The sequence below is a fragment of the Olea europaea genome, unplaced genomic scaffold (genome assembly GCF_002742605.1).
Source record: "Olea europaea var. sylvestris unplaced genomic scaffold, O_europaea_v1 scaffold2471, whole genome shotgun sequence".
Classification (NCBI taxonomy): Eukaryota; Viridiplantae; Streptophyta; class Magnoliopsida; order Lamiales; family Oleaceae; genus Olea; species Olea europaea.
In genome coordinates this window covers 19,752-35,746 of record NW_019242924.1, presented here as the reverse complement: position 1 = coordinate 35,746, position 15,995 = coordinate 19,752, and the positions used below count along the sequence as shown (strand labels likewise).

At 29.1% G+C, this 15,995-nt stretch overlaps 1 protein-coding gene across 1 annotated transcript; it reads right to left on the bottom strand.

Moving 5' to 3' along the window:
- Positions 1 to 6,720: 6,720 nt before the first annotated feature.
- Positions 6,721 to 11,141, bottom strand: LOC111382318 (flavanone 3-dioxygenase 2-like). Its single transcript, XM_023006254.1, has 5 exons — positions 11,052 to 11,141; positions 9,998 to 10,249; positions 9,640 to 9,881; positions 8,658 to 8,985; positions 6,721 to 7,063 (listed from the first exon to the last, which is right to left on the bottom strand). The coding sequence occupies exons 1-5, from the start codon at positions 11,139 to 11,141 to the stop codon at positions 6,809 to 6,811; spliced, it is 1,167 nt and encodes a 388-aa protein (XP_022862022.1). The 3' UTR covers positions 6,721 to 6,808.
- Positions 11,142 to 15,995: the final 4,854 nt, after the last annotated feature.

Here is a 15,995-nt window from a genome sequence, read left to right as displayed (position 1 = left end):
CGTTTGGTAGTCGCTCAAGCATTTGGCGGCTCCCATGGCCGTGCTCAAATCAGTAACTTTTTGTCTTTGAAGTTTCGTGCGTGTTCACGATTTCAACCCTTCCATAAAGGTGAATAACTTATCCTTTTCTGACATATCTCGAATATTCAGTAAATGCCCTGAAAAGAATTTCACATACTCCCTGATAGAGCTTGTGTGTTTCAGGTCTCGAAGTGCCCGTCGAGCCTGATACTCGAGATTTTTCAGGAAAAACTGCGATCTGATCGCTTCCTTGAGGAGATCCCGAGAATCTATTCGAATCCTGTTGGCCGAAATGTCAGCATATTTGATTCGCCACCAAAGTTTTGCATCTCCACCCAGATACATGGTAGCTGTGGTTACCTTTCTAGTTTCGTCTTCAATCGAAGCTGCGAGAAAGTACTGTTCCATGTCAAACAAGAAGTTTTCGACTTCTTTTGCATCACGTGCCCCTCCGTAGGTACATGGTTCAAGAATTCTGAGTCTAGGAGCATACTCAGGTACGAGAACTTGCCCATTGGCCACCGCACGTTGGAGTACCCGCAATTGAACTCTCAACAATTTCATTTCATCCTGCAGATCAGGAATGATTGCAGCAGTTTCAGTCACTGCTGCGCAAGCCCTTTGGCTTTCATCCAGTTGGATGTGTAATTCATGAATCTCGAATTCTGCCATCTCGACTTTTTCCTCGAGACCGTCCAAGGCATAGCACAACCTAGTAGTTGTCTCATCAAGCGTATCCACGCGCTGTTTAGTAGTACTCTTCTTTTGAGGCTCTCCCACTTCAGTGGTGTGGGATGTAATTGGATTCATAACTTTCTTATCGAGGGTCGTGAGCTGCAGCTCTGATACCAACTTTCATGGGGTGCCTTTCTTCTTGGCACAGAAAGGGACACCGTGCGGCAGTAGTCTGCTCCGCTAGACTACCTTCCGCCTTTTCTCAATCGCATCGGGACGAAATAAAATTTGATTACAATTTTGTAGAAAACTTACAATAGAAAATTTGAATACATTGAAAGTAAATTGAACATTGATTGATGAAAACTGAACATTACAATTGACGAAAGTAGAAAATTACAATTGCAGGTGTAGGGGGCGGACACCAGTGAGTTTGAAAGATTTTTGAATGACTAATACCCCCTATAATAGCATTCGAAACAAAAATCTAAATGACAGAAGTAGACGTTTAAAAGACGAGAAATCATACTAAACGTTTACTAATATCAGAACTATTTTACAACTGAAATAACTATTAATGTGAAAAGAAAATTACAATTCAAATTTGAAGTAATATTTACAATGTGCGATCGAAGTTGGGCAAACTGCAGCTGCAATAGTGTCAAGGGGCTAAGAAAAGTTACGGTCCTTGACACTTGAGCATGGTGTCTATACTACAACCAAATCTACATTTCATTGTGATTTACATGTTTTTCTTTGTTATCTGAGTGTTCATTTCAATTACCTTATTTATAATATTGTAATAGGTCTTCTATTTAAACGCGATTCGGAATCTATTATCTATAGAAGGAGATTGATTAAGGTATTTAATACTCGAAATCAACGAGGTTATTGATTAAAAGAGTTCATTTCACGCCTATGCTGCATTAGTTACCTATAGAGTTTCGAGTGTGTTGGAATGGGGTCCTTCTGCGCTGAAAATTTTAAATTCGATGTAAAGACTGTTACTTAAGTACATCTTTAGCTGAAGATGAAAATATGTGCCTACGGTAAAAATGAATTTTTGAAACAGCATTTTATCATTACGAAATCTTGACAGGGAGTACCTTCATTACGAGACTTTAAGGTCAAATCTTCTAGTTAACTCCGGGAGAATGATGTAATTATAAGACCTTTTTCCCATTTTATTTCGTTAAATATTGTTAATTTACTAAATAGACCTTATTTATTATTTTTGGAAGAGTGTGATCATTTTAAAGTCAATTAGGTCGAGGTATACATATTTGTTGCACATAATGTTTATTTCAGAGTTTTTTAGCTTTAAAGTATTTAATACATTGCATATTTCAAATATTTCTTCACATTTTGTCTAATTTTCAATATCTAAGTTTTGAATCAAATTGTTGACTTTTTATCATCTTCCACGTAATTCCATCATCCCCTCTAGTCATGTATAGGTATCAAGAAAAATTGGCTTCTAATTGAAATATAATTGGCTATACAAATGGTGAAATCAGACTACATTTCCCTCAAAAGAGAGAATGTAATGTTTACTGTTCATTTTTGTCACATAGATTTTCACATAAAAACTAATTTGACAACAGTAAATTATTCTATTCAATCACACTGTAATATTCTTTTCACATGACATCTCATTATTTTCACACGCCATTTCATTGATTTCTCCATTTTCACACACTACTTCACTTGATTAAAGTTAGTACTATATATTATATAATAAAGAAACAAAATTAAATATAAAGATTATTAAAAAAAGAAATTGCAGACAAAAATAGAAAAAAAATATTATAAAGTTTTTAAATTAAATTAAAATGATTTTTAAAAAAATTTAATATTATTTAATTCAAATTTAACGAATGTCGTTGTATCATAAAGAATGTATAAAAATTATTTTATTAAACCAAATTAAACAAATAAAATAAAAGAAAGTTACAAAAATTAAATAAATAATATATAAATATTATTTAATTAATTAGATTTGAAATTTTTTTTTACCATAAAAGAATTAAAAAGAATTTTATGTTGAAATATAATATGAACAAAATTATTCTTCCATATATAAAAAAATCTCTCCGTGGACAGAGAGAACCTCTTCATCCATGGAGATATAGTCTCTCCTTTCAAAAGGAGAGTAAAATGAGAGATCTCTCATTTTGACTTTTCAAAAAGGAGAGAACTCTCCTTTTTGCATGGAGTGATTCCACTTTGTGCACGGAGTGGTGATATGTTTTTCCCCCCCTTTATTTATAGTTATTTTTTATTAATAAATATTTAATTTACAAAAATTAAATATATCTATATATCTACATAAGAATGTTGAAGTCTCTCATTATCTTAAAAGATAGAATGTGAGGTTTACTGTTCATTTTTATCACATTGAACTGATTTGGTCCTTTGAATATGACATACAATATATTTCTTCATTTTTTCACGCTATCAACTATCAATCATATCCTATAATTTTATTAGTAGTAATATTTTTTTTAAATAATATTTTGTCAAACTGTAGCTTTTTTTTTAAAAAAAAAAATTGGTGGAGCAGAAACGATGTCGTTTTCTATTTTACCTGTAACTTATATGTCTTAAATATGATACAGAATACTCTTTCTCCATTTTCTCACGTTATAAACTATCGACTACATTCGATATTTTATTAGTAATAATTTTTTTTACATAAAAGTTATTCTTTATTTATAAAATGTAAAAAAGTTACTTATAACTAAAAAAATTACTTCAAGTTATTTAAAAGTAAAACGAACTTATAATTGTAAAAACTACTTATAAGTAAAAAAAATATTTAATTTTATTTATAGTAATTATTTTATTAATATTTAATTTTAAAAATTTAAAGATATCTTAATATTTACTTAAAAATATTGAAGTTAATATTTTTTTTATCTATACTATAAGTAACATTTACAATTGTAGAATTTTTTTATTACTTTAAATAATTTGAAGTGATTTTTTTTTTACTTATAAGTAACTTTTTACATTCTAGATAGTGTAATTTTTTTATTAGTATTTAATTTAAAAAACAAAATATATCTAAATATTTATACTTAAAAAATTGTGAGTTAATATTTTTTTACTTATAAGTAACTTTTGTAATTGTAAGAGAATGAGGTATTAATATTTTTTTTACCTATAAGTAGCTTTTATAATTATCATTTTTTTATTTCTTTTAAATAACTTGAAGTGCTTGTTTTACTTATAAGCAACCTTTTACATTCTATAAAGTGTAATCTTTTTTTGTAAAAGTTACGTATAGATAAAAAAAAAATATTAATACCTCATTCTCTTATAATTGCAAAAACTACTTATAAGTAAAAAAAGTATTAACTTAAATTTTTTTTAAGTATAAATATTTAGATATATTTAGTTTTTAAAATTAAATATTAATAAAAAGATTACATAATTTAGAATGTAAAAAGTTACCTATAAGTAAAAATATCACTTCAATTTATTTAAAAGTAATAAAAAAACCTATAATTGTAAAAGCTACATATAGATTAAAAAAATATTAACTTCAACATTTTTAAGTAAATATTTTGATATATTTAATTTTTTAAAAGTAAATATTAATAAAATAATTACTATAAATAAAATTAAAAAAAGAAAAGAAATAGGGGCTCCATTATTAATATTTAATTTAAAAAAATTAAATATATCTAAATATTTACTTAAAAATGTTGAAGTTAGTAAAATTTTAAAACAAATAAAAAAATATAGGGACTCCACTCCATGAACGGAGTGATTTTTCACTCCTTGCATGGAGTTCCTTTAGTTTTTTTAAATTTTATTTATAGTAATTTTTTTTATTTAGGTTCTCTTTATTTAAAATTGAACTTAATTTTTTTAATTATTTTTTTTCTTCGTGAAAGGAGAATTTTTTCTATTTAAAATTATTTTAATATTAATTTTTTTGTATGTAAAATTTTTCCTATTGGTTAAAGTGGAAATTATTGTTTTTTTTTTTGCACAAAGTTGGACCGTTCATTTTTCTCACATGCGTTTTCACATTCAACTGGTTTGAAATGAGTTTAGTCAAAGTTGGATTGTTCATTTTTCTCACATGCGTTTTCACATTCAACTGGTTTGAAATGAGATTGGTCAAAGTGGTTTGATCTTTTTTATTATATTATAAAAAAAAAATATAAAGTAATCTACCATCATCACCCTTTCAAATCATTCATACTCCCTCGATTGAAACTCTAGCTGTCATGTACGAAAAAAAACTCTCCAAATTCTTGTTTCTTTCTGTGGGAAAAAAAAATCGCGCAATCCTCATCTCAATCGTTGGGAAGAAAACCATAGAATTTATGATGATTATTCCTTTTTTAGTTTTTTAAAATTTATTTAAGGTTTGCAGTTTTTATTTTTGTGTATTGATGAAAATCTAGCTTGACTCATTTTCTTCTACCTAGATGTGAAGTTTGTTCTTGTCTCTGTATATACGTGAAAATCTAACTGGAGTTTTATTTTTATTTTTTTGGATATGGCTATGAAATTTATGTTTTTGTTGAATGTTTGTTTTTCTGGGGATTTATTTCTTATTTTCTTCGGCTTTATTTAATGTGATATATGCTTTTTTTTTCTTTTTTCTTTTTTTTTTGGTTGAGTGTGTAAAAGTTAGTTAGGTCTTTCTTTCTTTACCCTTATCTACTTGAGAAGCTTAAAATTTTCAATTATTGTTTTTTATATTTAATGAGGCTTACAAAAGTTTGCTTTGGGTATGATTGGAGTCTTTTTGGTCCAGTTAGTAGTGTTTATAGTTCTATTGTTGTTTACATTTGTAAAGAGAATTGTTGATTTGTTTAGTAACTCAAAGACGCATGTATCATCTATTTGTAATTCCTTTAACGAGAGAAAATGTGCCCATCCTATAAAGAGAAAAGAATTAAAAAGGAAAAAAAATTTATAGTATGAACAAAATAAATTTAAAAAAATATATGTAATTAAACAAAAAAAATTAAAAAAATTAAAGTTACAAAAATGATACAAAGAATATATTAATATTATTTAATTAAAATTGAAAAAAATAAATTTTATTATAAAGAGAAAAGAATTAAAAAGAATTTTAAATCCAAAAAAAAATAAATTTATAATATGAACGAAACAAATTTAAATAAAAAATAAGAAAAAAATACTCTCCATGAATGGAGAGAATCTTTCCATCCACGGATAATGTAAAAGAATTTATTTATTGTTTTGAATTTTTTTTATTTAAAAGAATTTAATTTTTTTATTTTGAAAGGATTTTTTAATTTATTTAAAAAAATTTATTTTAAAAGAATTGAATTTTGAAATTTTTTTGTTTATATTATAGATAATTTTTTTATTAAAATTTTTTAAAATTCTTTTCTCATTGAACTTAATTTTTTTTTAATTATTGTTTTTCTTTCCCTTAAAGGACAAATTTTTTTCCATTAAAAATTTTGTTAATTTAAATTTGTTCATTGTAAAATTATTTCAATTTTTCTACTGGTGGAATTATTGATTAATTTTTTTTTGTATTATAGATTAATTTTTTTTAAATTCTTTTTTCTTTATGATTGAACTTAATTTTTTCAATTACTGCTTTTCTCTCCTTCAAAGGAGAAATTTTTTTCAATATAAATTTGTTTGATTTTAAATTATTTCAATTTTTTCGACAGGTGAAAATTATTGTTTTTCTTTGCACAAAACTGAACTGTTCATTTTTATCATTACTATATTGAATCATTCAATTTCAAAAATTAATATCACAAATAGCTTACCTAAAATGATTATTTTTATAACTAATAGATTCGCTTCTTCTTTAAGCACTAAACTCATATCAACATTAAAAATGATAATACGACGTTCAAAATAATCCTATCCGTGCATTGCATGGGCGATAGACCAGTCTATAATATAAATTTATATATTATGAATTCAGTAAACTATCACATTACTTGTAAACAACAAATTTGAAATATATAAATCAGAATATGTCAACATAGTTTATTTTAAATAGTACTCAACCTTAAAAAAAAAGGAAAAAAAAAATGAAAAAAGAAAAATGGCAAAAACCATTGACTCAATTGAATTATTTTTATCTTGGAAATCCTAGCTAGTTCTCTCGGATCATCATTTGTTCCAAGAGGGATTTTCCAATGACTCGAGACTTTGTTAGTTGACTTTCAATATATTCCTCATACTTCATCGGAAGATATGAAGCACGGCCATCTCTTGCCACCAGCGGCGGAGCAGGGCCAAGAATGGTGTTCAGTGATGGACCATTGGCTACCACAATTGAAATCCTTGTCTTCTCGTTATTCAAAACAGCTCTATGCTTCACATTCCTGCATCTCCCATTGCTAAATATCTGTCGAAATGAGCTACAATCATTATGCCATTTGCATGAATTGTGCTTGTGGATTTGTGGTTAAATGCATTATAAACTAGCAAGATTGCATGGAAACAGAAATGAGAAACATGATGTATCTAGAAATATTATTTCTCTAAACTACGAGGACCCAAAGAGTTTTGTAAAATAAAAATAAAAAGAATTCCTCTATTTCACACGATTAATGCTATTTGTATAGACTCATCATCATCTTGTCATATCAATTAGTGTCACTTAATTGTCATCTGACTTTTGATGATCATGAGTTTAGATAGAATAATCTTTTGCCAAGAAAATCAAGATAATTTATGCCCTTTTGGGAAGAATTTATAAATACTTTAAATTATAAATAGATAGAAATAAGTTGTGAATAAACAGATAATACTTGTATATTAATTGAAATATGCCGTTGAAAAAAAAGTTTGAACATTTATAAATGATCTATAAATTCTGTTGAACACATGCTTAGATTTTTTTTATTTTTTATTCTTTTTGCCAACTTCTGTCACTCTAATTATAATTAGCAGAGAATCTTAATTACTTTTTGAAAGTCTTATATACATGGCATGCAAATAGATAATTTTTTTGGTTGAAAGTTTACACAAGTGTATATTTTAATTTAAATCGACAATTATTTTTTATGCTATTTGCAGCAGGTTTGATTACAAGTTTTTATTTTTGTTTCAATAACTAAATAATCTTTTTACACTTATTTTTAATAAGACGTTGGGATAGGTAAATGATGAGGGTAATACATAGGTGTACAGCTTCATGAGCATGGCACCAACAACATTATGGGTCCGTTTGATTGTAAAGATGAACTTTGGGTGGAAAGAAAACAAATTTCAGAGAATTGAATTGCCTAGAAATTGTTTTCTCGTGAATTGTAAATTATTGTGTTTGATTGGTATAATTTTTCATACGAAAAATGTTGAAAAGAAAGTATTTTTTGGTGTTCGTTTGACTTTGTTTTACATAAAAATTGTCAATTAAAGATATATAATTTACTGTTATTGGGGATGAAATTTGTTTCCTGGCAAAAAATAAAAATTAAAAATTAAAAAAATCAAGAAAATCATCTATCCTTTTGTGTTCGTTTGACTTTGTTTTATATGAAAATTGTCAATTAAAGGGATTAATTTTTTTACAATAATTCTTAAAATTAGTTTCCATTGCAAAAAAAAAAAAATAAAAAAAAATAGCTACAATAACCTGGAAAACGATATGGTGAGAATTCGAATTCAAGAAAAAGATGAAAAATGCTGACGTGGCGGCTAAAGGTGGAAAATGAATTCCCTTATAAAATTTTGTCAATCAAACGATCAAAAGTGAAAGTTAGAATTCGTTTTCCATTTTTCCTAGAAAATAAGGGGTTGTCAACAGCCCCTACGTGAAAAAAGTAAAATTGAAACCCACAATTAATTCCTAATCAAATTTACACATTTTGTTGATTAAATACCTCTAAGTTTAGAAAAAGTTTCCTTGAATTTTTTAATTTTCAAAAAGTAAATATTTGACTGTTTTTCTAGAATTTTCTTATCAGCAAAAATGGATTTATGTTCGCAAAACTTACCTCAAGCTGATCACCGGTGTTAACGAGAATAGAGTTCTGAGGTGAATTGACATGAAACCATTCTCCATTGTGTTCTACCTGTAATCCAGCTACTCCATTATGTATCAGAAGAGTCAAAAGGCCATGATCTGTGTGTGGTGGAATGCCGATAGCATGATCCGGTTGGGGACATGGTGGATAAAAATTTGCTGCAAATAATTGAAACATTGACTCCAAATTTAGGGTTTCTTCCATGTAGCTTTTCTCTAATCCCATGGTTTCTGATATTGCTTCAAGTAATGCCCCAGCTAGTTTCCTCATCTTCACACTGTAATTCAGTAGAGCTTCCCTGTAACAATATAAGTGGGTCGTTTACTTGACAGGATTAAGAAAAAAAGAAGTTCAAATTTTGAGTACAATATTGGATCTTGGAGCTGTATCTTGAAAAAAATTAATTATTATATATAAATTAAGTAGCGTGTACGTGACAGGGTCTCGGGTTAGCTTATCGGACATTGATAATGTCAATTGGAGGTTTGGGCTTGGGCCAGTAACACTAAACCTATCTTGACTCATTTACCTACCTTCATGTATATGCGAGTCCATTTTACAATCGAGGTATTCTAACCCTAGCGAAACCCTCTCACCCGTCTCTTTTGCATTCATTCTAATTTTATTTGGTTCTGACAGTTGATTTTACCATCAAAAGTGTAAATAGTAGCCAGCTTTTTTCTTGACTTTTGCATCCTAATAGTGTGTTCAGTGTGCATGCGAAGCCTACATGGATGGAGAGGAGACCGTAACTCTGTTGACTATTCGATCGGACAAATTTTGAGGTCACCATCAACCTCAATTTGTTGAATACCTAATTTTATTTAGGTGACCAGAGATTTTTAGTCTGAACATGCTGCTGAAGTAGCTTGAGAACCCCACTTTTTCATTCCGACTGCTCATATATGTGCTTTTAGCTTTGATAAACCTGCCAAAGGAAGCGTAATATTACCTCAAAATTTCGGGTTTAAGAGGACAATGAAATTCAGGATGAACATAGAGCTTCAGGTAATCCCTCCATAAGGTAAATGTCTGGTTTGAGGTATCTGTGACATTGAAATTTCCACACTTGATGGGATCAGAAGCATTCTTCGGTTCGTACTGCCTCTTTTCCTCTGCCGGCATATTGAAAAATTCAGAAGCCGCTTCGAACATGGCTTCCATGTCGTTTTCTGGTATTCCATGATTTACAAGCTGCGATATCATCAAAAATTTAATTCAACGACTTCATCTAAAAATATAAATTCTTACTGATAGTGAGGATGAACTAAAATATTTGGATATATAAAGATAGTAAGAGTCCTACGTACAATGAAGAAGCCCCATTCTTGACAGGCTTTACCAAGTTCTTGGATAACTCTGGACCTTTGATCAGGCTGAGCAGAGGTGATTAAGGAAAAATCGATGATGGGAATTGAATCAGAGTTTGAAGCAGTTGGTTCATTCACAAAGTTAAATTTAGAAGGGACAGACTTGAGAACAACAGAAGACTCTGCAAGTACTTTCACGCCTGCGATCTCTCTCTCAATATATAAATATATATCTGTATCTGTGTATGTTGGCTGTGTGGAAAAGGGAGAATGATGTGAGTTATATATAGAGAGGGAACGTGACTGGTTTTAGGGAGAGACGGATCCAGGGTTAGATCCAAGATCGGGTTACAAAATTTCAAGACCGACTAATACGTGGAAAAAAAAAATTTACATACAAAATACTGTTTTTTCAAAAAAAAAAAAAAATGAAAAATACATTAAAAAAAAAAAAAATTCTTGGGCCTGGGGGGAGGGGGGGGGGGGACTACAGGTTTTTGATTCTTCTAGAGTTTTTCAGTATGAAGCTCCTATTTGGATTACATAAAAATTAAAATTTTTATAAATTTTGATAAAAGTAAAAGAATGTGTAGTTTAAAAGTTATGAATATCATGAAATGTACGGCTAAAATTAATTTGACTTTAACTTATATTTTAATTGAATTTTTTTAGTTGAACCAAATATGAATGGAATGGAGGTAACAGAATTCAGATTTTGATCATCTTCTGGAAAGTTTGTAATAATAAAATTGGAAATGGGTTAAAATCTACGTAGGCTACCAGACTTACCAACATTTAAAAATTTGATTTATGGCCATCGAATATTAAAATATTGATTTAGGTTGTATTTTCTGACTTAGTGATTGCTTGTGAGAAATTATAATTAGAATATAATTAAAAAGAATAGTGAGTCTACGAAATGTATGGATAACAAGTGAATAGTATTCGTGAATATGTGGTTAAAATTAATATTTAACTTTGACTACAAAATATATTGAATTATAATTTTTTATCGACGTCATTTCATAAAGATTGTTATTCACATAAGTCTTACCTTCGGATACACAACACCAAGTCTATTACATTGACTAACATATACATGGACACTGATTTTGTCAAAATATTTTTGTAAGCTCGTAGACATCTATTCTTACAAAAAAGTCAGGTACTAAAGTGCATTTTGAAAGCTTGATGTCCAATTTAAACCCAATTGGAAATAGAGAAAACAAAACTTAAATATTGATTATCTTCTAGAAAGCTTTAATAACATATGAGAAATTCAAATTTTACTAATAAAATTTAGTAAAATTCCACAATAAAAGCAATTTTGTCAATCGTTTGGTGGTGGTCGCTGATCAATTTTCTAAAGTAATTATGAGGAAAGTTAATCGTTGATCAAGTATGGCTTGAATTCAATCATTTAAAAATGTTAAATTTGAAAAATAAAACGATTTTCGATACATGAAATCAAGGGGAAGAGGATGATGTTTTCATTAGCGTTACAAACAAGTTAATGGAGATGTTTGAACTATAAATGGACATTCTTTGCCTTATCAAAAGTTATAGAAACCTTCAAGGTAAGCAACAACAAATATCATTTTACATTTTTATCTTTTATTTTAGATTCGAAACATTATTAAAAAAATTAAAATTTTCTTTATGTTTGAACGCTCAGTTTTATAAAGTTTTGCGAATTAATTATATTCTTTATAGATGATAAGTAAAGTGCAAAAGTAATACTATTTTATCTTCACTGATGATGATGATCATATGATATGACGTTAAATGATGAAACCAATAAGATAGGCGGACGATCATCTTTAATGAAAATAAAAATGCTTAAGTAAATATTATGATTTAAATTAATTATTTAATTTAATTTCAAGTTTTTAACTACTTTTTAAACTCTTCCAAATAAACACTTATTACCATGCTTTGATCCTTCTCGAAGTAGGTTCTAGAAAATGTATAGCTGCGTAACAAAAAATGTATTATGCCATAAGTTCAAGTCGTCGGGGGTAAGTAAAACTGTTAAAAAAAATTGGACTTTCTATTCATTGCTGGAAGGTGAACTAAGGAACAATAAATTAAATAAATAGTTACTAATAGAATATTCAAAGTTTTGCTCAGCTGCTTCGTTTAAAATTAATTTCCGAAGATATAAGCACGTTTATTTATTTTAAGTTTAGATTTTTCAGAATTCCATAAAAATGTTAAAATTTTAATATATAAATGTTTAATGAAGTTTTTCAACATGTATATTAATAAAGTCAAAGTAAAATCAACATTATTATCTGTTAAGTCATACTTAAATCTTTCTAAATTATGGAGCTATAGACTATTATATTTTGAAATAGTAAAGTACTTAATGAACACTAAGAATTTAACACATATTCATTGGCCAATTCACACTAAGCCCTCGTTTGGTAGCAATTTATCATAAAAAAAATTAATTTTTTGACCGTTATTTTACTATTTCAACTGTCATTTTTTACTTCTCACTCACAAGTAGGACCCACATTTCTTTCTAATGCTCACAAAATCAATTCTCAAAATCACTAACAAACGGCCCTAAATTCGCAATTCACCAGATTCAAGGCACTAAATTAGCTTTGATAATCGAGCTCTAAGTAAATTACCAAATACGTTCAAAAATACACTGCAAATACTTATTGACCATTTAATACTTTTACAATGATATTCCAAGCTCTCGGCTAATTTGACCATCGGAGGGCCTCATCTAGACAATCCTAACATCACCTTAGATGTGTATTATTTTACAGTCAATCTTCAAAATTAAAAAAAATAAATGGAAACCCTAGTTCATCTCAATTGTTGGTCGATTTTTTACTTTTGACGGTTTGACGTTGTACGTAGAAGAGTGATATTGTCATTTATCTCTTTTTCGTCTAGTAACTTATATTAAAGACTTGACATCGATGAAGCCCAGGACTTCAACATGCTTGAGAGGAAATGCCCATGCCACACGAGGTTGTGGGAGACTAATATATTCCAACTTTCTACATTGATATTCATAATTTATTAATAGGTATGTCATGTTTAGTAAATTTTTATGCAAATCAATTTGTTATGCCTAATAGTTAATTTGCATCTTTATGATTTTTCCTTAATAGTTGTGGGATCAAAGTGGAAATAAATATTAGTTATCACAAATCCACTTAAGGTGATAGTTATTTAATATGAACAGGATGTTTTGAAAGTTGATGATATGAATATATTATATTTATCTTAAACTAATTAGACTTATCACCACACAGTTTTTCAATTGAATTATGATTTAAGTTTGTGGTTTAATTATAATTTAATTATTAATTAATTTAGGAAAACCATTCATGTTTCGACACATCATGCGAGTATTATATGTATTTGATATTTAATACAATTGAACTAACTAATTATGCATTATCTATATAATCTAGGATAATAACTAATTGATTATGATACGATCCTAATCCTAATCAAACTACCCTAAATTTACCTATAAATACAAAACCATGCACATATGTTTGTCACAAATTACGTACCTAGTAACCATTCTCTCTCCCTCTTCCTTTCTATATTTCTCTCTATATTGTTAAGTCTTTGAATTTTGCAATAAAGAATCCTATTTTCTATAATTTTGTTCTACACATTCATCTTCGAAAGATGAGGTGCTTAGTGCTATTAATAGTTTTACCACATCTTTTCAAATACATTGTTATGTATGAATTTAATTACTTCAGTTTAGAACTTCCTTCGGGAGAAATCATGATATACTTTAAGGCGTCTCTATGGGTATTAGTTAGCCTTCATATTATTTTGCAGTGCTTGCTAGAATTATCATTTGTCATGTGTGATAATTCTCATTTTATGTTGGTAAGAGAATTTATGCATAATTTCATGTTTGATTTGAATGTGGAGTGGCAAGTATCTTATTGAGTATAATTCGTTATATTCATCCCTCATTATTTACAAATTTCATGTAAAAATTAGCATGCTAGACGACGATGAATGGATATGCTATTGGACTAACGGATCTCGTCATGAAGTACTTTAATTTTTTCGGAACATTAGAATTTTTAATAGGATTTAATTATTTTTTAAGATTTAGACTCAATCGTGAGTAACATTATTATTCCAGTTAGTCCCATTTCAATAGCATTTTAAAAACTAGTTTTTATCAATATTTTGATGCATGATATGATTCCAAAATATTCAGCATATTTTAATATACTTTTATTTAGTTTTCAATTTTTTATTGAATTTCTCGTTATATTAAAATTATTTGTTTTAAGTATGTCAGTAAATTCAGGTTTGGTAATGCGTTGAGTTGCTAGAATTTGAGGTGTTACATTATTCCATTGCTAACTTAGAAACTCTAAGATTGATTATGTCTTTGGCTGCTCAAAAATAAAAAATAAAAAATAAAAAAAAATCGTCAAATGGATGTGAAACCCGATTTTGTAAAAGTACGAAAAAGTTAAATTGAACAGCCATTTGACTGCAAAGTAAAGGGGAAAGAAAAATAAAGTATTTAAATTAAAGAAAACTTTATATGAATTAAAACGAACATCGATAGTATGTATAGTCGTATTGACAAGTATTTTCGAGATAGTGATTTTAAAAGGTGTTTACATGAATATGCTCTCTATGTCAAGGTGAATAAAAATGAAAACAGTATACTTGTGTGTTGATTTTATTCTCATGAAAAATAATTCAAGTATGTTCAAAGCATTCCGGAACAGTATGACCAAAGAATTTGAAATGTCCGATCTTGGATTGATGACATACTATAGTGAAATTACTATTAAGTTGTCAAGAATTGATGATGCAAAAATAGTTAAATATCCAGATTTCAAGAACCTTGTTGGAAGCTTGTTGTATTTGACGTGCACACAGACCAACATTCTCTATGAAATTGGTCTTGTTAGCCGTTAAATGGAGTTACCAATCATTGCTCACATAAAGGCTGCAAAGAGGGGTCTTCGTTACGTAAAAGGTGCCATTAATTATGGTTTGCTTTATTCATCCTATAATCATTTCAAACTTATTGTACAGAGTTATAAAAATTGGACCGGGTGTCTTGGATGAAAGAAAAAGCAAAATGAGATTAGTTTTTCCCACGGGAGATATCAATTTCACTTGAAGTTTAAAAAACTAAACAATTGTTACACTTTCTTCTTGTGAAGCATTATGTTGTCACAACTTCATGTTGGCATGAGCTGTTAAAAGTCAGTTTTTTAGAAAACAAAATCATATCATTTTTAAAGGGAATAGATTTAGTTAATTAGCTACAATTTCTGTATTATCGAAAATATGAGCATCCCTTCTCCTATATAAATCTGTACCCTATCAATTAGTAAGTAATAGAAAAGAAATACCTTTTTTTGTATGACTCTGACATGGTATCAGAGAAAGGCACACGGTCCATGGCCTTCTTCTTCTAAGTCTTTGGCCTGCTTCTTGTGAACATTTTCACAAACACATGGAGGGCTCCACCATTATCACCGACCCCAGCCTCTTTCTACCTGATACCGAGACCATACTCACAGATCTCACTACCAAAATCTCTGAAGCCTTAACCAAAACACACACGACAGCCCCACTCACCGATAACTCACCCCAAATTGGCATCAAACTAAACGATGCAAATTATGGATTATGGTCCCAGGTTACGAAAATGTATATTTCCGGAAAAGACAAATTAGGCTACGTTAATGGTGATGCTCCTCCACCTCTACCAACTGACCCGTACTTTCGAAAGTGGCGAACCGAGAATGCCATTGTCAAGGGATGGATTATAAATTCTTTGGACCTGCCCTTATAGGCAATTTCATCCGTTTTTCCACTGCCAAGGAAGTTTGGGATGCAATTGCCACCACTTATTTTGATGGGAATGATAAATCCTAAGTTTACGACCTTCGAAGAAGGGTGACTCGACTAAGAGAAGCCGATGGATCTGTGGAAAAATACTATACCCAACTGCAGGGGTTGTGGC